Raw genomic sequence first — 25,538 nt, forward strand, 5'->3', positions numbered from 1 at the left:
CCAGAAACTGAATCTACTATCACCTTCATCTTCAACTTCCTAGACTTTAGAATGTGAGAAATAAATATCTGTTGGTTAAGCTACCCAATTTATCATATTTTCTTTTTATTTTTTTATTTTTTAAAAGATTTTATTTATTTATTCGACAGAGATAGAGACAGCCAGGGAGAGAGGGAACACAAACGGGGAGTGAGAGAGGAAGAGGCAGGCTCACCGCAGAGGAGCCTGATGTGGGGCTCGATCCCACAACGCTGGGATCACGCCCTGAGCCGAAGGCAGACGCTTAACCGCTGTGCCACCCAGGCGCCCCAATTTATTATATTTTCTAATAGCAACCTGGGCTGACTAAGACAGGACCTCTGGGAAACTAGTCCTATAGAGTTTAAATGGACAGTGTAAGATTCAAAAAAAGCCACATATATTTTTGTTTTTTAATTAATAGCCCCAACTTAACTACCTGAAAAATTATTTTGCTATTTTCCAAAAATACCTGTTAAATAAAAGATAAATAATGTAATAGTGCATTAATTTATGTAATCAGAAGGTTAAATTAACAATGTGTCAGAGATACTCATTTTAAAAAACTCTAAAGCTTAAATTGCTCTGTATCTTTCACTGAAATTCTTTGTTCTGCTTCACTCCATTACCCCCCTTAATTGACTTTCTCAGTCTATATTTATTTCATTCCTAAAGAAATATTTAACAGTGAGAAGTGGAACCAATTAATAGCCATTTTGACTACAAATTACAAAGTTTTGTCCTTCCTGTTTTTATTTTAAATTGAATTATTCAATCTTTGATTTGTAATCAAGTAAATCCACACTGTCTTTTTTTGATTGGTTTGCTTATACCATTGCCAGTGGGGTCCATGTGAAAAGTATACTGATATGTCAATGATTTCATGGTATATTTTGGTCTTTTGATGACTCTCCGAGAAACCCCACATAATGTGGAGTGTTAACTATACTAGGAACTGCATGAAGTTGTCAATGCTTTATGCCACTGATTTAAATACCTCCATCTCTATATCTAATGCATCTTTACTTTCTATGGTTTATCATATTTCTGAGTAGAGGAGACAGGGTATGAAGAGAAACATGCATCTCTCAAATAAGAGAAAAAGTAAAGCAAATATCATATAGCATGTGGCTGGGAAACATCTGATAATTACCTTTTCTGGATTTTGTAAAAAAATAAAGGTAGCCAGTAAAAGTTAGGACCCTCTCTCATTTCCCTTGTTGATGAACACATATATCTCACTAGAATAAGGTTGGCTTGGTTTCAAATAATCATTATCCCTTGTGGGACAATGTAGCAATTTACCTAAACTCTCCTGATGCACCTTTTGTGGAATTATAGTCATAGATACATTTTACACTTGGGTTGTTAGAGATTAATGGGATATATATTCCAGACGGTAGTAGTTTTCATTAATCCTATTCCTCCTCTTCCTTTTCCTTATTATCATTAGCTTCAATTTATAATCCCACTTAGATTTTAATTGTTCTTATGAGAGTTTCATGGGACAATATCATTTTCAAAAATCATTTAGATACAAAATTAGAAATAATAATTGAGTTATAAAATTAAAGCTTGCAGTCCTTTAGATACTCACATATATATTTATAATATTTTCCCATTTCTTATGTATCTTAGAAATTTGTAAATTCATAATAAATGATTTAAAATATTATTGATCTAAAATTGTTTATACTGTGCAACATTAAGAAGGTGATTACAGATCCTAGCAGCTTTTAAGACTATATGGACTTTTTGTGATCAAAAACAGACAAGAGAAACAAAGTCAGCCATCTACATTTATCATGCAAGTTTGGTGTCTATAGTACTTAAAGAAAAATTTATAACATAAATGCATATGATAAAACAAAAGAAAGCTTTCAAATAAAAATTTTAAGCTTTTAACATAAGAAATTAGAAAAATAATGGAAAAGTATACTCAAAACAAGCAGAAAGTAGGAAGTAAAGACAAGAGTAAAATAAATAAAACCTAAAAAAGAAAAACAAAGAAAATAAATGAAATCATAAGCCTATTCTTTCAACAACAATAAAATTGATGAAACTCTAGCCAGACTAACAAAGAAAACAGAGAAAATACAGAATGTAAATATGAAAATAGCTGAGGACATCACTACCAAAAGGAATGCTATGAACAATTCTGTGCCCATAAATATGACAATTTGAATTCCTTAACAGACAAAAACTATCAAAACTCACTCAAGAAAAACAAATAACATGAAACACTTAATATCTGTTGAGGACATTGAATTCTTAGTTAGACAACAAAGAGAACTTCAAGGACATAGTTTCACTGGAGATGTCTACCAACCATTCAAAGAGTAAATAATAACCAGTGTTACCAAATCTCTTATAGAAATAGAAGATAACACATTCTAACTCATTTTATGAAGCCATAATTACACTAATACCAAAACAAAACCAACATTACAAGAAACAAAACTTATAGAACAGTAATCCTTATGGACAAAGATGCAAAAACACACAACCTAATATAAGAAAATCCAGTGCAAAAATATATAAAAAGAATAATGGATCATGACTAAGTGAGATTTATTCCAAGTATGCAAAGCTGATTTTACATTAAAAGTTAATCAGTTTATTTCATCATATTAGTTAACCAAGAAGAAAACTCATATGGTCATCAAAATATGCTGTAAAAAACTCAAGTATAGCATTTATTGATGTTTAAAAAATCTCAGCAGACTTGAAAGAGAAAGCAACTTTTTTTTTTTTTAATTTTTTTTTAAAGACTTTATTTATTTATTTGACAGAGATAGAGACAGCCAGAGAGAGAGGGAACACAAGCAGGGGGAGTGGGAGAGGAAGAAGCAGGCTCATAGCAGAGGAGCCTGATGTGGGGCTCGATCCCACAACGCCGGGATCACGCCCTGAGCCGAAGGCAGACGCTTAACCGCTGAGCCACCCAGGCGCCCCGAGAAAGCAACTTTTTTTTAAAAATTTATTTTTATTTATTTTATTAGTATTATTTAGAAGGCAACTTCTTTAATCTGATTAAAGACATCTACAAAAGCTTTGTAAACTAATATTATACTTAATGGTGAAATATGAATGTACTTCACCCACTTGCCCCCATCACTGCCCTGACCATATTGGAAACAAAGCAAGGATGTCTTTTCTCATCACTTCTTCAACATCCTACTGAAAATCAGTGCAATAAGAAAATTAAAAACATAAAATTAAAGGCATATATATTTATACAGGTCTTTTACCTCTTTGGTTGAATTTATTCCTAGGTTTTATTATTATTAAAATAATTATTTTAATTTCTCTTTCTGCTGCTTCATTGTTAGTGTATAGAAATGCATTGGATTTCGGTACATTGATTTTGCATTCTGCAACCTTACTGAATTCATTTATTAGTTCTAGTAGTTTTTTGGTAGAGTCTTTAGAGTTTTCTATATATATTATCATGTCATCAGCAAATAGTAAAAGTTTTACTTCTTATCAATTTGGATGCCTTCTTTATTTTTTCTTGTCTGATTGCTGTGGCTACGACTTCCAGTACTATGCTGAATAAAAGTGGTGAGAGTGGACATCCTTGTCTTATTCCTGACCTTAATGGAAAAACTCAATTTTTACCATTAGCTGTGAATACTATAAAACACTGATGAGAGAAATTGAAGACAACTCAAACAAATGGAAAGATATCCCATGCTCATAGATTAGAGGAACAAATATTAAAATGTCCATATGACCCAAAGCAATCAATACATTTAATGCAATCCCTATCAAAGTACCAATAGCATATTTCACAGAAATAGAACAAACAATCCTAAAATGTGTATGGAACCACGAAAGACCCCAAATAGCCAAAGTGATCTTAAGGAAGAAAAACAAAACTGGAGGTACCACAAGTCCAGATTTCAAGTTATATTGCAAAGCTTAGAGTAATCAAAACAGTATGATACTGGCACAAAAATAGACACATAGATCAGGAGAACAGAATAGAAAGCCCAGATATAAACCCATGATTTTATAGTAAGTTAATCGTTGACAAGGGAAGCAAGAATATGCAATGAGAAAAAGTCTCTTTAACAAATAGTGTTGGGAAAACTGAACAGCTACATGCAAAAGAATGAAACTGGACCACTTCTTGAAACCATACACAAAAATAAACTCAAAATGGTAAAATACCTAAATGTGAGAAATGAAACCATAAAAATTCCAGAAGAGTGCACAGGCAGTAATTTCTCTGACATCAGCTGTAACAGTATATTTTTAGGTATGTCTCCTGAGACAAGGGAAACAAAAGCAAAAATGAAGTATTGGGGCTACAAAAAAATAAAAAGCTTCTGCACAGCAAAGGAAACAGTTAACAAAACCAAAAGACAACCTACTGAATGGGAGAAGATATTTGCAAATGATGTATCAAATAAAAGGTTAGAATAAAAAATATATAAAGAACTTAATACAAGTCAACACCAAAAAAAAAAAAAAAACCCACAAATAATCCAGTTAAAAAATGGGCAGAAGACATAAACAGACATTTCTCCAGAGAACATGTCCAGGTGACCAACAGACACATGAAAAGATACTTAACATCACTCATCATCAGGAAAATACAAATCAAAACCATATGAGATACTGCCTCACACCTGTCAGATTGCTTAAATCAGTAACACAAGAAACAAGTGTTGGTTAGGATGTGGAGAAAAAGGAACCCTAATGAAATGTTGGTGGGGATGCAAACTGGTGCAGCTACTGTGGAAGACAATATGAAGGTTCCTTTGAAAATTAAAAATAGAACTACCCTATGATACAGCAATAAAACTATTGGATATTTACCCAAAGAATACAAAACACTAATTCAAAGGGATATAAGCACCCCCTATATTTATTGCAGCATTATTTACAATAGCCAAATTATGGAAACAGCTCAAATGTCCATCAATAGACGAATGGATAAAGAAGATGTGGCATATGATTATTCAACCATAAAAAAGAATGAAATTTTGCTATTTTCAACAACATGGTTGGATTGGAAGAGTATAATGCTAAGCAAAATAAGCCAGAGAAAGACAAATACCATATGGCTTCATTCATATCTGGAATTTAAGAAACAAAATAAATGAACACAAGAAAAGAAAAAAAAAAAGACAAACCAAAAACCAAACTTTTAACTATAGGGAACAAACTGATGGTTACCAGTGGGGAGGTGGGTGAAGGGACTGGTGAAATATGTAAAGGGATTAAGTGTACACTTATCTTGATGAACACTGAGTAATCTATGGAATTGTTAAATCACCATATTGTACACCTGAATCTAATGTAACACGGTATGTTAACTACACTGAAATCAAAATATTTTTTCAAGATTTATTTATTTTAGAGAGAGAGAGAGAAAATGCATGAGCGGTGGGGAGGGGCAGAGGGGGAGAGAGAGTGGGGAAGTAGACACTCCACTGAGTGGGAGACCATCACGGGCTCAATCTCAGGACCCTGAGATCATGACCTGAATGAATATCAAATCAGGTATTTGACTGACCGGCACCCCATGGAATCAAAATATTATTTAAAAAGGCATATATATTAGAAGAGAAGAAACAAAACACTGTCAACAATAATTAAAGAAGACATAATTTAATGGAGGTATATATACCATTTTTGTGGCTAAAAAACTTAATATTTTTAAGATGTCAATTCTCCCCAAATTGATCTGTGGATTTAACACAATCCCAGTCCCAGTCCCAGAAGCATTTTATGTAGATTTGAACAATTTAATTCTGAAATACCCATGGAAATGCAAAGGACCTAGAACAACTGAAACAGATTTGAAAAAAAAATTTAAGAATAATGCTAACTGATTTTAAGAATTGTTATGAAATGACAATAATAATGATAGTGTGCTATTGATTAATGTTCTAGCAAAATAGATCAATGGAATAGAATAGAGAATCTGGCAATAGAACTGCATAAATCTAGACAAATAGCTTTTGACAAAGTTGTAAAGCAATTCAATGGAAAAAGAATAGTTTTTCCAAGAAACGGTGCTTTACAGCTGGATGTCCCTATGAAAAAAAATGAAGCTTGAACTATAGCTCGCACCTTACACAAAAATTAACCTAAAATTGATCATAGCCCTAAATAGAAATGTAATTGTTAAAATATCTGGAAGAAAATATAGGAGAAAATCTGCATGACTTTGGGTTAGTAAAAGAATTTTTAGACATTATAATAAATATAATCTGTAAAGAAAAAATAAACTCGGCTTTGTAACAATTGAAAACTTTTAATCTGTGAAAAACACTGTCAAAAGAATAAGAAAAGTGACAATCAGAGAAAATATTTGTAAATCACATTTCTCATGACGACCTTTTATTCAAAATATATAAAGGACAATAGAAATAAAAAACTGAATTAAAAAATAGGTAAGCATTATAAGCAGACATATTCCCAGTGAAGGTATGGTAAATAAGCGTATAAAAACTACTAATACCATTATACATAAAGAAGTGCAAAGTAAAACTGCAATGAGGTACTGCTACAACACATTGTTGCTGGAATGCAAAATTGTACAGCCACTTTGGAGAAACAATTTGGCAGTTTCTTATAAAGTTAAACATACTCTTACCATATAACCTGGCAATCCCACTCCTAGATAATTATCTAAGAGAAATGGAAATTTATCTTCACACAAAACCTTAACTTGAGTTTCCATAAAAACTTCATTTGTAATTGGTAAAGGTTGGAAGTAACCCAGATGTCCTTCAAACTGAATGAATAAACAAATTGTGGTACATTCATACAACAGACTGCTATTCAGCAATAAAAAGTACTGACTCAGGCAAAACTTGGGTAAGTGTTAAATGCATTCTACTAAGTGAAAGAAGCTATATTCATAAGATTTCATAGTCTTTGATTCTATTTATATGACACTTTGGAAAAGGTAGAACTAAAGGAATGGAAAACAGATGAGTATTTGCCCAGATTTGAGGGTTTGGGGATGTGGTTGACTATAAATGGGAACTGTGGAAGGATTTTTGGATGATGAAGGTCTCCTATAAGGAAATTCAGTATTGGATATATGACTCAAAACTCGTTCGTCTGCATACCACAAAGAACATATTCTGTCACACATAAATTTAAATTTAACACAATCAGCTATAATGTAGAGGGAATCCAACAAGGAATGCAAATTGTAGTAAACAAAGCTAAATTACAAATGAATCTTACAACCACAGTAAAGTGTGTTGGGAGAAGGAACATGTCCTAACTTTGGCAAATAGTGTTTAACTGGATATTGTAAAGCTGAAGATGAACCCAAACGATGTCCTGTTTTGGCAAAATTGTTTCTCACAGGGCTGTGGCTTAGCACATTTTAAACTGTATTTATGCTAGTGTTGAACAAATAAGCACATTTTAGGTATTGATAGTCATGATCTTTACTGTGTGAGAAGTTATAGATAACAGAGGAGGATAAAATTTTGGTGCAGAGTTACATTGAAGTTATCGGTATGCAGATAGATAATAGCCAGAGAGAGACAGACAGAAAGATAGGTAGTAGGTAGATGGATAGACAAATAGATAGGTGGATAGGTAGGTAGATATAAACATATACATATGTACAGAAATACAGATGTGTGCAGATATATGGGTTAGTATTTTCACATATTTCATTGCTCTGTCATTTTAAAGAGCTTATAAACAGTGATTCCGATGTAGAAATGAGCACACCCAGCATCCAGATCTCAGTTTTGAAATATTATTATTCAACTAAGGGAATCAGGGCTCCATGGAGAAGTGGTTAATTCCAGGCTGGGGCAGGGAAAAGTACAGTAGACCATTTAAAACAGTAGCGTACATTATACTTATTCTAACAATTAGTTCCTACGTCAAATTTAAGATTACATATATTTGCTATTGAATACTTTCTAAATATACAAAGATAATTAAGAAAGGACATAAAAGGAAATAAATCTAGATCATAAAGCTGCACTCCTGCATCTTTTTTTAGGAGAGGGGATGAAGCATAATATTTGAGAGAGAGGCTGACTCACCTGTTTCTTGGTTGCTATTGGCAGACAAATTATATGTAACCCTGTGATTCTGAGAAGAGATATTATTTAACATTTACTTCCCTCTGCTAAATAGGTTAAATAACATTTTCTAAAACCATTTCCATCTCTGAAGCATTCAAATTAACCCAAATCAGTATTATACATAAGAAAAAGACCAAGTCCATCAAATTGTAAAATTAGAAGACAGTATCTTGAAGGAAGAAGTGTCATATCCATACACAATCATCCTAATTCACAATATTTGGGCTGAAACAAAATGAGAACTGTAGGGGAGTGAGATCTCAAAGAGTTTCTAGTGGATGTTAAGTTGTAATAAGTTCAGTTGTGAACTTGGTTGCACGAAAAAATCCTCATTTCAAAGCCAATAATTCACCTATCTTGAGGGTTCATAAATCTGACCTTCTTTTGCTTTGAAGGGACTACTATACCCACTATGAATATTTACTTTTTTATATATGAGCTACATGATTAAACACACAGTAGTCAGTACAACAGGTGATGAAAAGTACACAGAGGGTATGTGTACCTCCAGGCACCAATGCCTCTATCTTGCAGTACATTTGTCTGTTTTCTTATTTATCCTTTAAAACACTGACATTTTGAGACTGAGAGCTAAATAACAGCCTAGGAGAATGTGTATATATATATATTCAGCATCTCTAAAGAATTGAACAATAATTCAAGATTACTGTTGTAGTGATGGCATCAACACAAGAATCATCCAACTATAAAATATAATGGTTCACATATTTTTTAAACCATTACTAATACACATTACTTAGAACAATGTGTCTACTGGGGTTAAAGTGTCTTTTATTTTATCTTGAAAAAATATTTCTACAATGCTTTCAATTCTGGCTTATTTAAAAATAAAATAGCACAAATATTACGATTAAGAAATAGGGTGATAAAAGTACATTAAGACATCCTGTTGCTTTATTATAAATTGCCCCAAAATAAAGAGGAGAAGTCCATCCAAAGCAGCTTCTGAGTAAAGTTGATTTCCATTTTATCCATAATAGTTCATGAAACACATCTTATGTATAAATAGCCTATAATTATTTTTATGTTTTATACTTGATACTTATCATACTGTTAACATCGCTTTTTTTCTGGTTCCTTCTAGCATAATTACCAGAATGTATGAAGGACCTAAATAGAAGGGAAATTTAGAAAGAATATATTTGTAATTATGTGTTGTGATAAGGTGGGATGTTGGCAAAGAAAATTGGTCTTAAGAGGCAGTTTTTTAAATGCCTGAAAGAAAAGCATGTCCACAAATTATAAACAGAGTTTTAAGAATCTTTGGAGACGATTCAAAAGAGGCTGAGTCAGAGAGATCGATAGCATGAACTCTGAAATACTTTCTAAAAAAATCTGCAATCCATTCTTTTTTGATGAATCAAGCTAGGCTTTTCCTGATTACAAGGAGTTTCTGCTGATAGAAGAAATCTATGGTAGATAGAGGGCTGGGTGTTGGTCTGGGAGGTGGTAATATAAAAGAAAAGGAAAAATCAGTAAGTAATGCCCTCTAAATAGTGTCTTTCTGTTTGCTTTCTCCATTCCACTTAGTCCCAGAAATATATGACTCATTAAAATAACTATTGAGTCTTATTGCTCAAACATAATTTCTTAAGACTTTAATCATGTGATTTAACAAAAGAAGTACAATTTTAAAAGTGATTTGTGATAATCTGATGACTTATTTCCTGTGCTGTTTGTTGAATAGGTTGATTAATTAGAAAAAATAAAAATATAATTAGTCATATTTTTTCTGTTGTGGCTTTTACAGCTTCCAGTGTTGTTTACACTTGAAGAGGGTTTGGGTTTAACCTAATGTTTATTTAAGTGAGTGTACAGTATTAATGTTAATAGTAGAAATATAATGTCAAAATGACTTTCTGAATAACTTTAAATCATCTGGACACTGGCATTTAAGAGAAATCAAGAGAGCTAGAGAGGAAAAAGTGGATCATATCTTCTACAGGCCTTATGTTCTGTATACTGTAAGCACTTTTGAAAATGGAAGCGATTCTACAAATTTAAGTTTTATTGTTCTTGCTATTATGGTGAATGCTCTAAGAATTTGTAAACCAGGACCAAAATCTTTCTCACAATCTCCTCTTTAATGTTTTTACTTCCTACTTCATGACTTTGTTTAATTCTGGAATAATGATGGTTCCTATACATCAGTGGAATGCGGATTTCAATAATGCAGAGGTTTTCACAATCATGTTCACTGTTCTATCCCTAGTTCCTAGAATTGAGTGCAGAGATGGAAGTAGGGAGACCAGGCAGGAAGCTATTTCATAAAGTTGGTAAGTGATGATAGTGTTAGCTTGGACTAGGGTAGTTGTAGTGGAAGTGGTGAGAGGTGGTCAGATAATGAATATATTGTGAATGTAGAGCCAAAAGATTTTGATAAATAGGCTGTTTTTAAAGTATGAGAGAAAGAGAGGAGTCAGAGATAACTTCAATTTTTTTTTCCCTTTTTTTTTTTTTTTTTGGTTTGAGCTGTTAAGATGATATAGTTTCCACTCACTGAGTAGGGACTGGTTATATGACTCTGAGATTGAAGCATAGATGCTGGGTTGAGATACAAATTCAAGGAAGACTGTATACACATTGCAGTTAAACCATTATACTGGATATAATGACAAAAGGAGTGGCTAAAAATAGGAAAAAGAAAAGTTTCAAGAATTGAAAACTGGAACATTCTTGGCAAAGGAGACTGTGTCAAACAACACTCACATATAAAATGAAGAATGAGACCTGGGCATGGGATTCAGGCACGTGGAGGTCACTGCTTATTTTCATAAGGAAAGTTTAGGTGAAGTGGGTTTGGGTGAAAATGGAGTTAAAATGGATTCAGAGAATTGGAGGAGAGGAATTGAATATAATGAATGCAATGCACTTTTGAGGAATTTTGCCATAAAAAGGAGATTCTCATAGTAACTGGGGAGGCAGGGGAGTGGGATTATGAAAATTTTAGCATGGTAGAAGCTATTGACAAATAAAGATTATGCTGAGTTTAAGAGACTATATTTCCATTCATGAAACTTCTGATGTTATTCAAATTTATTAATAAATTTTATGAATAGTTGCATACATGTATGTGTGTTTGTATATGTATATATGTGTGTTTGTGTGTATATATGTATGTGAATGATTGTCTATGTAAACTTAAACTTGGTAACAAAATTAACTTCATCTCTAGAAGTAGTGCACTGGGCTCCTGAAGGTCAGAGCTTTTAAGTTAGAGTAGGGTTAAAGCATGGGAACTCCACTAAATAAACACAAATACTAGCATACCTGTTTGGAGTACTGTTTATGCTTCATCTTTTTAGTGCTTTATCTGCCGCTTAATTCTTAAGAGGTTTTTATGACATAGGTGCTATTATCACATCCATTTCACAGATAGGAAAAGTGAGATGCAGAAAGATTAAGTAAATTGTTCTCATTCTTCTTACGGATCTTATAGGGTAAAGCTGGCTCTGACTTTATGTTTCATTACTATTCCACAGTTGTATTTGCTCAGCCTTTACATTTAAAAGCAATCTATAGCTATCATAAAAGGGCTTAAAAAAGTTAACAGCATGCTTATAATTCGCTTCAAAGAAAAAGTTACTACGTTTAATTTTTCTAGTCCAATTCAACAGAGGCTTCAGTAAAAGTTGAAGCATAACCAGCATGATTCATAACTTTTGTTGAATCAAAGTGTGTAAAGTTCAGACAATGTAGTCTTGTGATAGTAGAAAGCAATCTAAAGTATGAACAACCTTTTATTAATATTTGTTCAGTAAGTCATATTGCAGATAAATAATCAAAGTCAGATTTCTTGGATGGAAGTTTTTCTCTCAGGAATACCCTTCAATAGGAAAAGCCTGCTTTAAAAATAATCTTGCCTAATCAACAGCTTCTGCTCCCATGGGAATTCTTCTCAGCTTGCAATCACTCTTGGATAGAATGCTCTGAATTTGTTTCTGTTTTCTGAGTGCTCTTCCTTCATTACATGTGATTCACTGATAAGTACCAATGCATTTACTCCATATTAGTTGGGCTAAAATGCAGGCCATCATGTTGCCCACACTAGACATTGCCTAAGTTGCTGTGTTTGGCTTTGGTGCTCTTTGGGGAGCCATTCTAGGGACACATTTATGAGTAAAAGCATCTTTGTAAAGGTATGTTGCTAATTTTCTGCCTCTTAATTGGGTTCCCAAAGGACCTATTTTTGCTTTGTAACATGAAGTCAGTAATTATGTAGGATAATCATACTTAGGTATTTTTACCTTTTTTGTGTGTTAGAAATGGTTTTGGAGTTAGACAGGATCCTGCATCACCACTTCCTGGTCTTTCACTTGGAGGAAAGTATTGACCTTCTCTAAGCCTCAGTATATTCTTGTGGAAAATGGGAATACTTTCCTTGAAGGTTTGAATACTACAAATAATATATTATAGAACCACTGAACAGAATATCTGGTGTTTCCAAAAGGAGTTTTAAAACTTTTGCCTGTTAAATGGTATTTTTGTGAAAAGATTTGCTGTGACAGTGAAATTAGACAAAATGTGCAAAGCTCCTGATATATAGTAGAGATTCAGATAATTTTAATAATTGTATCTTTACTTTAGGTATAATATATAATGTTAATTCAGATATGGACTATGATATCAGTATGTTATGTTGCTTGTAATACTCCTACAATTAACATTTTTCTATCAATCAATAAATTGGTAGAAATAAAGTTGTCAAAAGGATTGGAAGAAGAGGATTAAAGTTTACTTTGAGCCGGAAAGGAAGAGTATAATCAAATAAATCAATCCATAGTAAATGCTACTATATAAAAAAGGGGATCAGTTAATGACAAAACAGGACAAAAGCAGCTAACAATCTCGCTAGAAGAATCAGGCCAATATATTTGGATGAGGGGGCATATTATAGTGGTAAGAGCTCAAATTATAATAACATAGGGATGACTGGATTTGGATCCTGGCTTTGGCAAATACGTGTGTGTGTATATAATATATATATATACACACATATATAATATATGTATTTAATAACAAAATAAATATATTTATTATTAATATAGAATTAATCATATAAACATAATTAAATGATTATAAGTATGATTGATACTATTAATAAATTTAATAATTTATACATTATGGAAAACATATATGTTTTTATATATTTAACATTCTACAGTGCAATTTCCCTTAGTCTAGGAGGGATATTATAATAACATCTTCCTAAAAGGTGATTTATATCTGACTAATTAATAAAACAATTCCAGGCTTGCCATAATCATTTAATTAAATCTTGCTTTTGATAGACATCCTTATGGTCAGCACATAAGTAAAATACACTTATTGCCTTAAAAATAAATTTACCTTCTCAATGTAACTAACCCACTTAAACTACTTTAATCATTAAGGGTTATCTACCTCCAAAATTACAGAAAGTAATTTTAAAGGATTACATATGATTATTTCTTGCAGAAATGCAACTACTTTTCTATGACTCTTGCTTCTTGCTTGACTTATATTTTAATTTTCTATATTTTTTAATTGATACTAATGAATTACCTCAGCAGCTCTCAAAAATTGTCACATATTTATATCAAGCATAGAAGTTCAGATGTCATATATTGAATAGAAACTGCTTGGTAGAGGACCTATGAGTATATTTTTAAGAAGCAACCCAGTCAATAATCACCCACACCTTAATGTGATAACTTTTGCTTTATTTCCTATGGAAGAGCTTGTCTTTTGCTTGAGAACACCAGAGTCAAAATGGATATTAAACAGATGAACTTAACCTCAACTGTTGGTCTTTTTAATACCAAATTCTAATCACTCGGGTCATATATTTCAAGATAACAAATAATTGCCTTAAAATATAATGACATTGATTATGTAAAACCATTTTATCATCAAAATGTGCTGAGATAATATGTCAAACCTAGCATCTCTTAAATTATAAAAAATACTTAAAATGAATATTTAAGCATGCTCAAATTCAACTTTTTAGTCTCTAATATTCTTTATCAGTTCTGGAACCATAGCCAATCATTGCAATTTTTTAAAAATCTTGTCATCATCATAATATTTAATATTCCCTGAAATATAACTTAAATATTTTCTCAATGTTCCTTTGATAAATTGGCATACACAGCATATAGAATATAATATTATTTCCAAATAATTATACTTGAATTAATAGGAAGGGAGAAAGCATTAGCTTTTTACAAATTAAACTATTTACCAAGCTGGTCTGAATTACCTCATGACTCATTTCTTTGTTGTGAAATGTAACTGCTGCACAATTAATAAACAGTAATGATAAGTTTCAACTGCCAATGAGATCCTAGAATCCCAAGATGAAATTAAGTTTTTTAAGGTAACAGTGATGAAAATTGGCCCCTTTTCTGATCATCATTTGATATTTAATTTGAAAAACAAAATAAAATTTTCTTGGAAATTAATACTTTTCTAAATGAGTAAATAATAATATTTTTGGGCCAAAGTTTAACCAAATAATTATGTTGTGATTTTTTTTGCATAAAAAATTGCAGTAAAAATAAAAAGCTTCCTGAAAGCATTTTTTATTATATAGATTCAAAAAATTGTCATCAGCACAGAACACAATTACATATAATTTCTAAGACCATGTGAAATGGATATCTTTTTTGAAATGTATATTTAAATAACTCAGTGTCTATGTCAGCTCTTCAAAAGTTTGTGGACTATTATTAGAGCAGTTGGATTGAAATGATTCAGATAAGAAAACAAAACACTAAATTGAGTTATATATTGCTTTAATTCAACAAATAATCATTCAAAAATAAACTATTTTCTGAAGAGATCATAGATTCAAAATAAAAATTAACAATCACATTTATTTTTAGTTAGTTTTTTTTTAAAGATTTTATTTATTTGACAGAAAGAGAGAGCCACAAGTAGGCAGAGCGGCAGGCAGAGGGAGAAGGAAAAGCAGGCTCCCCGCTGAGTGGAGAGCCCAATGTGGGGCTTCATCCCAGGACCCTGGGATCATGGCCTGAGCTGAAGGCAGATGCCCAACCAACTGACTCACCCAGTGCCCCTATTTTTGTTTTCTTATAGAAATACATATGGGGAAAAATCTTAAAACTTTAGTGAAAATTCAAACTCAGGTTACTTATGAAAGTAATGGCATCTAAATTGCCTTTATGGAATAATAAATTGAAAATTAGCATAGGTTTGAGATTCAATAATATAACTTTGATGGTTATGTTGAATATCTATTACTTAAAAATTTAATGAAAATAAATTAAAACATCAATATTTCCTGATGAAGATGTCAAGCACCACACATGAAAATTTATAAATAAGGTTCAAATCTCAAAAGACTGGAAGAGTTTTATAAAATTAGCCATTATACTTACATAGTCTCCACAGAACATTTTGATGGTAGTGGTTAACTTCAGAGTAAAACGAAAGAGTTTTAGTAAATGATCTATTGCATAGGCTTGTTTTCCTATATAGCTAGAATGAATAGAAGTTCACTGTTCAATCAAATTTATATGTCTACTGTTCACCTCAGTTTCTCAGGAAAGAAAGTGTAGGGTCAATTCTGGATACAGCATGTCTCAAGATACAGTATTTACACTGAGCTATCAGTCATAGGTGCGTAGGTAGAATTATTGCATAAAATAAATAGAACTCCTGGTCCTGTGTTGATTTAAGAAACATACATTAGCCAACCAATGAAAGAAGTGTAATCTTTAGAAAAAGCAGATGACTTATGGAAAGGTAAGTTGATTAACCACAAAGTTAATGATTTATTTTCTGCTTTATCATTTTTAGATACTCTTTCAGGTACTCTGGCCCCTAGCTTCATGTTTCAAATTGCTAAGTTCTTTGTGCATCTGTACTATTCAGTAGTATTTTTAACTACTGTGTATCTGGTCATAAATTTAAAAAAAAGTATTTAAGTCAGAATTGAATACCCACAATAAGTCTTTGCAGACACCATATATATTCACTCTCATTTTCACACTTCATATATATTTTCATTTCAATATTTAATTTTATTACATTTTAAGGAAGCATTTTAATAAAATACCTTTAAATTCTAATAAATTGTTAGGAAATATCTGTCCCCATAAATTTCATACATTGTTCCAGATATCACAAAATAAATGTGTATTATATCATTTTACTGCCATTGGTGAACAGTACAGTGTTCATTTAGTCTATAAAAATTTTGAACAATTTTGAAAATGAATTACAGATAAGTAACTTTTGGTTGAAAGAACATAAAATTACAATAAGTATCAATGGATCAGCATCCATAACTACTTTGCCCAAAATCAATCTGATGTTAAAATATGGATAAAAATCATTAAGCAGGATATCTTAATATAATGTGTACACTGAACAGAAAAGTATCTGTTGTGTGCTGCATTCAATTCATAAGATGCTGATCAACTTAATATATACGTGGTACCATGTAACATGTAAAGAAGCATTATGACTGCTTTTGAAGAAGTTATAATCTATAAATCATTCTACATACATGTGTATACACAGGTATGTATGTATATTTGTAACTGTGTCTGTATTTGTGTCTGAATTTGTCTAATGTTTTCTCTGTGTATATTTAAAGAACATATAGTAATTACTAAATAACTTTATACTTGTATGTATAGGATTCAAAATTAAAAACAAAGGAAAATGAGTTTTTCAACTAAAAGTATTTTCTTTCTTTTTTAAAAAGATTTATTTTAGAGAGATAGAGAGAGCACTAGCAGGGGGAGGGGCACGGGAAGAGGGAGAGAATCCTCAAGCAGACTCTGCACTGAGCATGGAGCCTGACACAGGGCTCAATCCCAGGACCCCCTTGGATCACGAGCTGAGCTGAAATCCAGAGTCGGCCACTTAACTGACTGATCCACCCAGGTTCTCCCATTTTCTTTCTTATGATTGTTTTCAAAAGGTGTATGATTTGTGGCTCTAATTATAGACTGAGTATGTTAATGTGAAATTAAAATTTTCAAAATATTTGAGGCAAATATTTTCTCTAATATTATCAGATAATTGAGAGAAAAGAGATTTGGTAAAAATTTCCTTATTTCCTTCCAGACAATGATTATTTTTACTCATCATTACTTTATGACTTAGCTTTTTAAAAAATGGACTCAATTAAAACTATGATGTCTGGGATTTGCTTTATACACTTCATGAAAAAAGATGTGGAAGATATTAATCCAGTATGGCAAAATCTTGAAAGTTGTTGAAGAGATGGCAATCCATTAGATAATTCTATTTTTGTTTATATTTGAAGATTTTCATAATAATTTTTAAAGTTTAACTTATTTACTCATTTAAATATTTTTTGAGTATCTAATATATGGAAAGTATAGTTGAGCGTTTACTCTATATTAACAATAGTTGAGCTTTTACTCTATGTTAGGAACTGTTTCAAGTAAATTTACCCACATAAGTGAATTTAATTCTTACAACTCTATGGGCTAGGTACTATTATCCATATTTTCATTAGGAGAATATTGAGGTAATACGTAGTCAGAAAACTTCCTAAAATCATACCCTAAGAAGTGCTTCAGTGGAAATTTGAGCCTAGGTAGGCCACATCAGAACTTATAATCTCAGTCTCTATGCTAAACTGGTATTCTGTTAAGAAATAAAACAAGATAACAAGTACATAGATTAAAATTAAAGGCATATTTCTTGATTCAAAGGTATTTATATTTTGGTAGGTAGGTAAAATTCGTAGAATACAAGATGAGGAAGGGAAGTACCATAAGCAAGTTATAGAATATTTTATGGACAATTTCATAAGCAACAAATTACTATAGGCTGAAAATAAAGAAAGAAGTAGCATTTGAAATGTGGCTTGGAAGTACAGAAAGAGTCTTCCAGTAGAGAAACCAAGAAACAAACACTCAGGGATAGAGTAGGGAGGTAGGAGGTCTGAAGTATGTACTTTAAATTGTATTAATTCTAAATTTGACTTTGAATAGTTATATATGGCCTATATAAAATTTTTTTCTGCTTCATTTATTTGAATAAAAATTCAACATTATAGGTACAAAGGAGAAATATTAGCAGCATTCAGTATCTTGGAATTAATATCGTCCCCTTGACATAAATCAGCACATACTGGATAAGAGAGAAGATATGCTAAAATAGTCTGAAAAGACAGAATGACTTCTAGGCCAAGAAGACATGTTTGTAACCTGTCAAATTTAATAATTTAAAAAAATGTAGATAAATCCAAAGGAGGGTGGATTAGTTAGAAGAGCATAGAAAAGTGTGGCAAATATTGGTAGTACCCACTAATAATTGTTTAAGTTAGAGGTTCATTGGCCTGAATACCAGGCATGGTGTAGGTTATGTAATTGTTCATGATGATTCACTTTCTTCATTTCTGTTATATGTATGTACTTTTATGTACCTTTGATTTTGGGTTTAGTCATGTGACTTGCTTAAACCAATGGAATATGACCAGGTTATATCAGAGCACAGGCTTTTAGATACATGGAGATTTTCTGCTGCTCTTTTCTGTTGCTTCTGCTCTCTGGCACCATTCTCAGCCAGAATGGTAGAGGCTTAAATGAGAAGCCAGTGGAAGTAGGCCATAGGAAATCCACAACCTCTTAAATTTGTAGTAGCTAACTAAGGCAATCCCAATTTGGGCAATATTTATCCTGCTATTGGCTGGAAGCCATTCAACATTAACCTTCTGATTTTTTTTTAAACTATTCACCAGGCAATCTTCTAGATAAAATTTGAATTCCTGTATAGTATGCCATACCAAACAAACATTTAACCCTCCTAGGAGTCAAATTTTATATTATACATTAGATTTATTAGCAAATATTTCTTAGGCAGCTAATATATGCCCGGAAATGTGCTGGGGGTTTAAGGTACTTCACTGAACAAGAAAAAGATTCCTGTCTTGTGGTGTTTATATTTATTAATTAATAATTTGGTGTTTTAATTTTATACATGATTCCAAAAATGTGTTATTAATGTAAGTTGTTTAATATAAATTTTTATATACTTGTATAATAACACTGTTTCCTTGAGCTCTGCAAAATATCTAAAAACAACAATTGTAAGAAAGTAGCTATAAATAGAACAAATTTACTTCCAGTTAGACAGTGGTTTTGTCTCAATATTCCCTAATGAATATTTTTAAAAATTCTTATTTATTTATTTGAGAGAGAGAGAGAGCATGAGCAGGGGGAGGGGCAGAGCAAGAGGGAGAAACAGACTCCCTGCTGAGCAGGGAGCCCAAGAGGGGCAGGTACTCAAGGCCAGCTTGAGGCGGGGCTGGATCCCAGGACACTGAGATCATGACCTGAGCCGAAGGCAGACAGTTAACTGACTGAGCCACCCAAGTGCCCCTTCCCTAATGAATTTTGAAGAAATATGTACCTCCTCATCCTTTTTAAAGGTGTCACATGAATATTTTTATTCAAGATTAGATAGTTGCAATTTATCTTTTTACTCTTCTAAAAACATCCACTGAAATCCAATTCTATTCCCACTATCATCTAAAAAACATACTAAGCTCTTATTTAACGGTTGACTATTCTATGTCCTTCCTCTACCTCTCTAAGCTACTATTTCCATTCTACCTCCCTTTTAGATGTTTATCATGAGGTAATTTATATTTGTATATTTTTTGGAGAGGTCATCTTGTTAAATTATGTGTATACATTTTTTCTCTAAGCTTGCCTGTAAAGGTTGCCATTTAAATCTGTAAGCTACTAGTTCTTTTCCACTAATCTTTCTTATTTTTATAAACAACTTTAAATTGTCTACAATTAACTGAATCCATTTAAAGTGTATTATTTGCTGATTTTTGAAGGTATATACATCTGTGAACTGAAAACACAATTAAGATTCAAAACATTTCCATCACCCACAAAGGTGTTCCCATATCCCTTTGTTGTTTCTCCCACCATCCATGTCTTGCCGTAGGCAACCACTGATCTGTTTTTTTGCAACTAAAAATTAGTTTGCTTTATCTAGAATTTCATATAAATGGAATCATGTGATACCTATTTCTTTTTATCTCAATTTTTTTAGTAGAATATTTTTGAGATTGATTCATGTGTGTATCAAGAGTTCATTCCTTTTATTGCTGAGTAATATTCCATTGTATGGATATATTACATATTATTTATTCATTTACCTGTTGATCACCTGGTTGTTGTATAAATAAGGATGCTTTTATGCCATCCCTTGACATTATCACCTCTTAAAATTTTAGTTTTATAACTGTGGTTATATCACGTTATGCTTCTAATTTGTAATTCCCTTATGACTAAGAATACAGAGTAACTTTTCATATACTAAATGGCCATTTTTACATCTTCTTCTATAAATTGTTCAAGTCTTTTATCCATTTTCCAACTGAGTTGATGGTTTTAGTACTGAGTTGTAAGAGATCTTTGTACATTCTAGACACATATTCTTTATCATCTTTGATTCACAAATGCATGCTTTCAGTGTGTGCCTTGTCTTTTCATTTTTGAAATGGTGTCTTATGAATGGGAAACTTTTCTTTGTTTATTTTTAATTGATAATTGGACAAAATCCACTTAATAATTTTTAGCTTCCTACTCTTTGTGTTTTAAAAGATTTTTGCCTGCTCCATTGTCATAATGTTTCTTTTAGAAGTTTATAGTTACATCTTTTATAAATTATTTGGTCAATACTCATATCTTACATGGTATAAAGTAAGAGTCGTGCTTTATTTTTTGTCGCCATAGGAAAGCTCAGTTTTACAGCACCATTTGTTTAAAAGATTTTTTCTCCATTAATTTTTCCTGGCACTTGAGTCAAAAATTATTGTATCATATATGTATGGGTCTATTAGTGGACTGTACATTATACTTCATTGATCTGAATGTCTTTCCTTTTACCAATATTACAGTTTTATTTTTTTTAAGATTTTTTATTTATTTATTTGACAGAGAGAGAGGCAGCGAGAGAGGGAACACAAGCAGGGGAAGTGGGAGAGAGAGAAGCAGGCTTCCTGCTGAGCAGGGAGCCTGATGCGGGGCTAGATCCCAGAATGCTGGGATCATGACCTGAGCTGAAGGCAGACGCTTAACAACTGAGCCACCCAGGTGCCCCAATATTACACTGTCTTAATTAATAACTGTAGCTTTATAATAAGTGTGAAAATCAAGTAATGTGAATTGTCAAACTTGATGTTCTCTTCCTCCTGCTCCTCTTTCTCCACTTCCTCCTATTTTAATTTCTTTGGCTCCAGTGAGTTATTTCCATTATTTTTTGAGTTTTGAAACAGTTTTCCAATTTCTTTTAATTGGGATTGTACCAAATTTATAGGTTCATTTTGAGAAGAAATGGTCTCTATATAATATTTAATCTCGTGATTCATAAACATAGTATATTTCTCAATTTCTTGAAGTCTACTTTTTTCATGAATATTTTGTTGTTTTCAGTGAATTATATTTATCTGAAATACCTCACATTTTCTGATTCTGTTGAAATTCATATTGTATTTGCCATTTTATTTTATAGTTATTTATTACTAATAAATGGGTATGCCATTGATTTGTATATATTTACATTGTATTCTGTGACCTTGCTAAGTTAACTTGTTAGTTTTTGCAGCTCTTTTGTAAATCTTTAGGATATTCCACATAAATAGGCCAGTTTGAAGAAAAAAGGTAGTTTTACCCCTTACTTTCCAATTTGTATCTTTTAAAATTTATTTTTCTTTATTTTCTTGGCTAGGAATTTGGTGTAATTTTGAATAAATGGGAGAGCAGGCATCCTAGCCTTTTACAAATCCTAGAGGGGAGTATTCAATTTTTCATCATTAAATTATTACATTATTAATTATGGGTCCTTAAAAGATATATTTCAGTCTGAGGACATTTTCTATTCGTAGTTTACTAAGAGGTTCTTTTTTTCATCATGAATGATTAGTAGATTTTTAAAGTTTCTTTTTCTGGAACTATTAAGATAATTAAATGAACTATTTCCTTTATTCTATCAATTTGTTGAGTTATATTAATTTATTTTGAATGTTAAGTTAACCTGTATTCTTGGAAAAAATTGCTTGACCATTATGTATTATATTTTTAATATATTGTTGAATTTGGTTTGCTAATATTTTCTTTAAAAATTACATCTAATATTCATAAAGGATATGGTATTGGTATTTTCTTTTTCATAATAGATTTGTCTAATTTTGTTATCAGAGGAATCGTGACCTCATAAAATTACTTATGAAGTGTTTCTTTTTCATTTAGTTTTAAAAGGATTTGTGTAATATTAATATTATTTCTTTCTGTAGCATTTGATTGGTTTCACTAGTGAAGCCAAACTTGTCTGGAGTTCTTCTTGGTAAAGTTTATTCCTATTATGGATTTAATGTTGATAGCTACTCAAATTTCCATTTCTTCTTATGTTCAAACATTTATGATAGGGGCTTTGAGGTCTTCTCCTAAATCCATGTGTGGGCTCACTTAGAATTAGTTTCTACTGAAAATCTACTAGATGTGTGTCACACTTGGTTGTTTCTTTGAATGTCTAATATTTTTGCTTTAGGTTGTCAGCTCCTCTTCCAATCCTAAATTCACTTCTGGTACTGTGACCATGTAGGACTATCATTTTTTCCTGCCTGTTTGCATCATTGTAGCTGTGGGGTTTGAGAGGACTAGTAATCCAAAAACCAGAAACTCAGGCCCCAAAGTCTCAAACTATATTATTGTTGGAAGAACTGATTTTTGAGAGTAAAATTTTCTATGGCTTCTGAAATTGGACAACTTCTAGTATCTTTGCATTGTTGACTTTTTATTTTATACAGTTGTTATAACTGTCATTTATTATAATTATTATCTATCTAAAGTGGTTGAGTATACACAACTACTTCACTTGGACACCATTACTGGAAGTTCTTACTTAATACATTGAAATTTAATTTTAAAAAGTCCTGTGAACATTTGGGGCACCTAGGTGGCTCAGTCGGTTAAATGGCCAACTCTTGATTTCAGCTCAGGTGATGATCTCAGGTGGTGAGATTGAGCCCTGGATCAGACTCTGCACGCAATGGAGAGTTGAAGCCTGCTTGGGATTCTCTCCGTCTCCTTCTGCCCCTCCTCCTGCTTATGTGTTCTCTCTCTAAAATAAATAAATAAATCTTAAAAAATCCTGTGAACATAAGTCTCCAAGTGTTAAAATTGCTTCTTCTTGATAGATTTCCTCAGAGTAATGATGCACATTTTGCTAAAAACATAACTGTCTTTAAAATATATTATAATATAATGACATGGATAAATTACTTTCTCAATGAGTACATGTATCCAGGGATGAATGTTACTGACAGCCAGAATAAGAGAGAGTATAACACACATTCTAGTTTTACTTTTTTAATCGGTGTAAACTCTAAGAAGTGCATTCAGATTGTACTTTTATGGGAATGGTAGTTTTGTTACAAGAATGTAACTTGGGGGCACCTGCATGGCTTAGTAGGTTAAGCATCTGCCTATCTGCCTTCTGCTCAGGTCATGATCCCAGGGTCCTGGGATCAAGGCCCACATTGGGCTCCCTGCTCAGCACAGAGCCTGCTTTTCCCTCTCCCTATCTCTCTCTGTCAAATGAATAAATAAAATCTTAAAAACAAAAACAAAAACAAAAAAACCACCACCACCACCACTACAAGAATATAACTTGGAATACCTACTGTTTACATTGACATGGATGGAACTGGAGGATATTATTCTAAGTGAAATAAGTCAATCAGAAAAAGACAATTATCATAAGGTTTCATTCACATGTGGAACATAAGAAATAGTACAGAGGATCATGGGGAAAGTGAGGGAAAACTGAATGGAAAGAAATCAGAGAGGGAGACAAACAATGACAGACTCTTGACTCTGGGAAATAAACTGAGGGTTGTGGAAGTGGAGGTAGGTAGGGGGATGGGGTAACTGGGTGATGGGCATTAAGGTGGGCGCATGATGTGATGAACACTGGGTATTATATGCAACTAATGAATCATTGAATACTACATCAAAAACTATTTAAAAAAAAAGGTAACTCAGGACACCTGGCTCAGTTGTTTGGCACCCAACTCTTGATTTTTTATTCAGGTCATGATCTCAGGGTTGAGAGATCCAGCCCCACATTGGGCTCTGTGCTCAGCGGGGAGTCTGCCTGAGATTCTCTCTCTCCCTCTCACTCTGCTTCTCCCCCTCTGTGTGCTTTGTCTCTCTAAAATAAACAAATCTTTAAAAAAATGTAACTCAGTTCTGTAAATCTCTGAGTGATTTGAACATTATAATTTATTATCAAAATATTTATCAGTTTATTAGTTGACAAATATATTTAGTTCAGAAGGATTTGCTATTCTGTCATAATAATCATTCATTTCAATGTCTACTAAATACACCAAAAAGCAAGTCGTCTTAAATGACTGTTGATTTTGCTCTTACTCTTTTCTTAGATACATCTTGTTGTCATAGTTAAAATTATACATAACTGGGAAAGAGCACCTTTATAAATAGGAAAATTTTTGGTCAAACTTTTTCTTACCTGGTAACAAAGACCAATATATTTATGCTAATGTTTAAGTTTTTTCTTATTGTTTAATTATCTTTAAGTCTCTTGAAAAGACTTGGCAAATGGACAGAAGATATACTAATAATTTCATATCATGTTTGAAAATAATTAAGTCTATATTTTTGACTTTGACAGAGTTAGAACAGCAATAAACATATGAGAAAAAGTAATTACTCTCATTTTAAATGATGATGATTTTCCAAAGTCCTATGTCCTGGACTGGAGTGAAGGATATTTTGTCCTAATTCCATAGTTAAGTTGATGTTCTTTTTAGAATGCAGTTTTGTGTACTTTACAGGCATTAACACTAATGAAGTGAGTAACTATTGGGCCATTAAAAAGTGCAAGGCTTACAAATTACACTAATAATTCTTGCTAAGTCAGTTTACTATAAAGTTGACATGTTTGTGTTATGTTGGTCGATCTAAATCTAATAAGTATGTGGTCAAAATGTTTATGAAAGGAGAGGTATATATATACCTCACAATGAATAAGGAGAACATATCCACAGTAAAATCCCTAGATTGATTGAGTACAACTTAAATATATAACAGAAAATATCAAGCATTGTGATAACCGTGTCTGAAAATCCTGCTCATCTTTTCCACTCTCTTGAAGGTCTATTTCACATATTAATATTTCACATATTAATTTTCACCAAACCTCAAATCCCCACACTCTTCCACACTTCCAATTTATAGTAGATGCCTCTTTTATTGTTTCATTGAGGAATTATGCATTAATATAAGTCATGACATTTTCATCCATCATGTACATCTGTACAAATATATTCTTCCTCACATCTTGTAATAATGGTCATTGCTCCTAACTTAGGCTCTTTTTCTATCT

At 32.2% G+C, this 25,538-nt stretch overlaps 1 protein-coding gene across 2 annotated transcripts in view; it reads right to left on the bottom strand.

Moving 5' to 3' along the window:
* The window catches only part of ANXA10 (annexin A10), a 90,743-nt gene extending 75,094 nt beyond the window's left edge, over window positions 1-15,649 (bottom strand). The window contains exons 1-2 of one of the 2 annotated variants that reach the window (XM_034660162.1): window positions 15,503-15,570; window positions 10,621-10,747 (exon numbers count right to left, since the gene is read on the bottom strand). In XM_034660162.1, the coding sequence (XP_034516053.1) occupies window positions 10,621-10,704 (84 nt within the window). In that variant the 5' untranslated portion in view covers window positions 10,705-10,747; window positions 15,503-15,570. Of the gene's footprint in view, window positions 1-10,620; window positions 10,748-15,502 lie in introns of both variants that reach the window. The other variant, XM_034660163.1, reaches the window with a different exon arrangement.
* Between the last annotated feature and the right edge of the window lie 9,889 nt (window positions 15,650-25,538).

Source organism: Ailuropoda melanoleuca, chromosome 5 (genome assembly GCF_002007445.2).
Source record: "Ailuropoda melanoleuca isolate Jingjing chromosome 5, ASM200744v2, whole genome shotgun sequence".
NCBI lineage: Eukaryota > Metazoa > Chordata > Mammalia > Carnivora > Ursidae > Ailuropoda > Ailuropoda melanoleuca.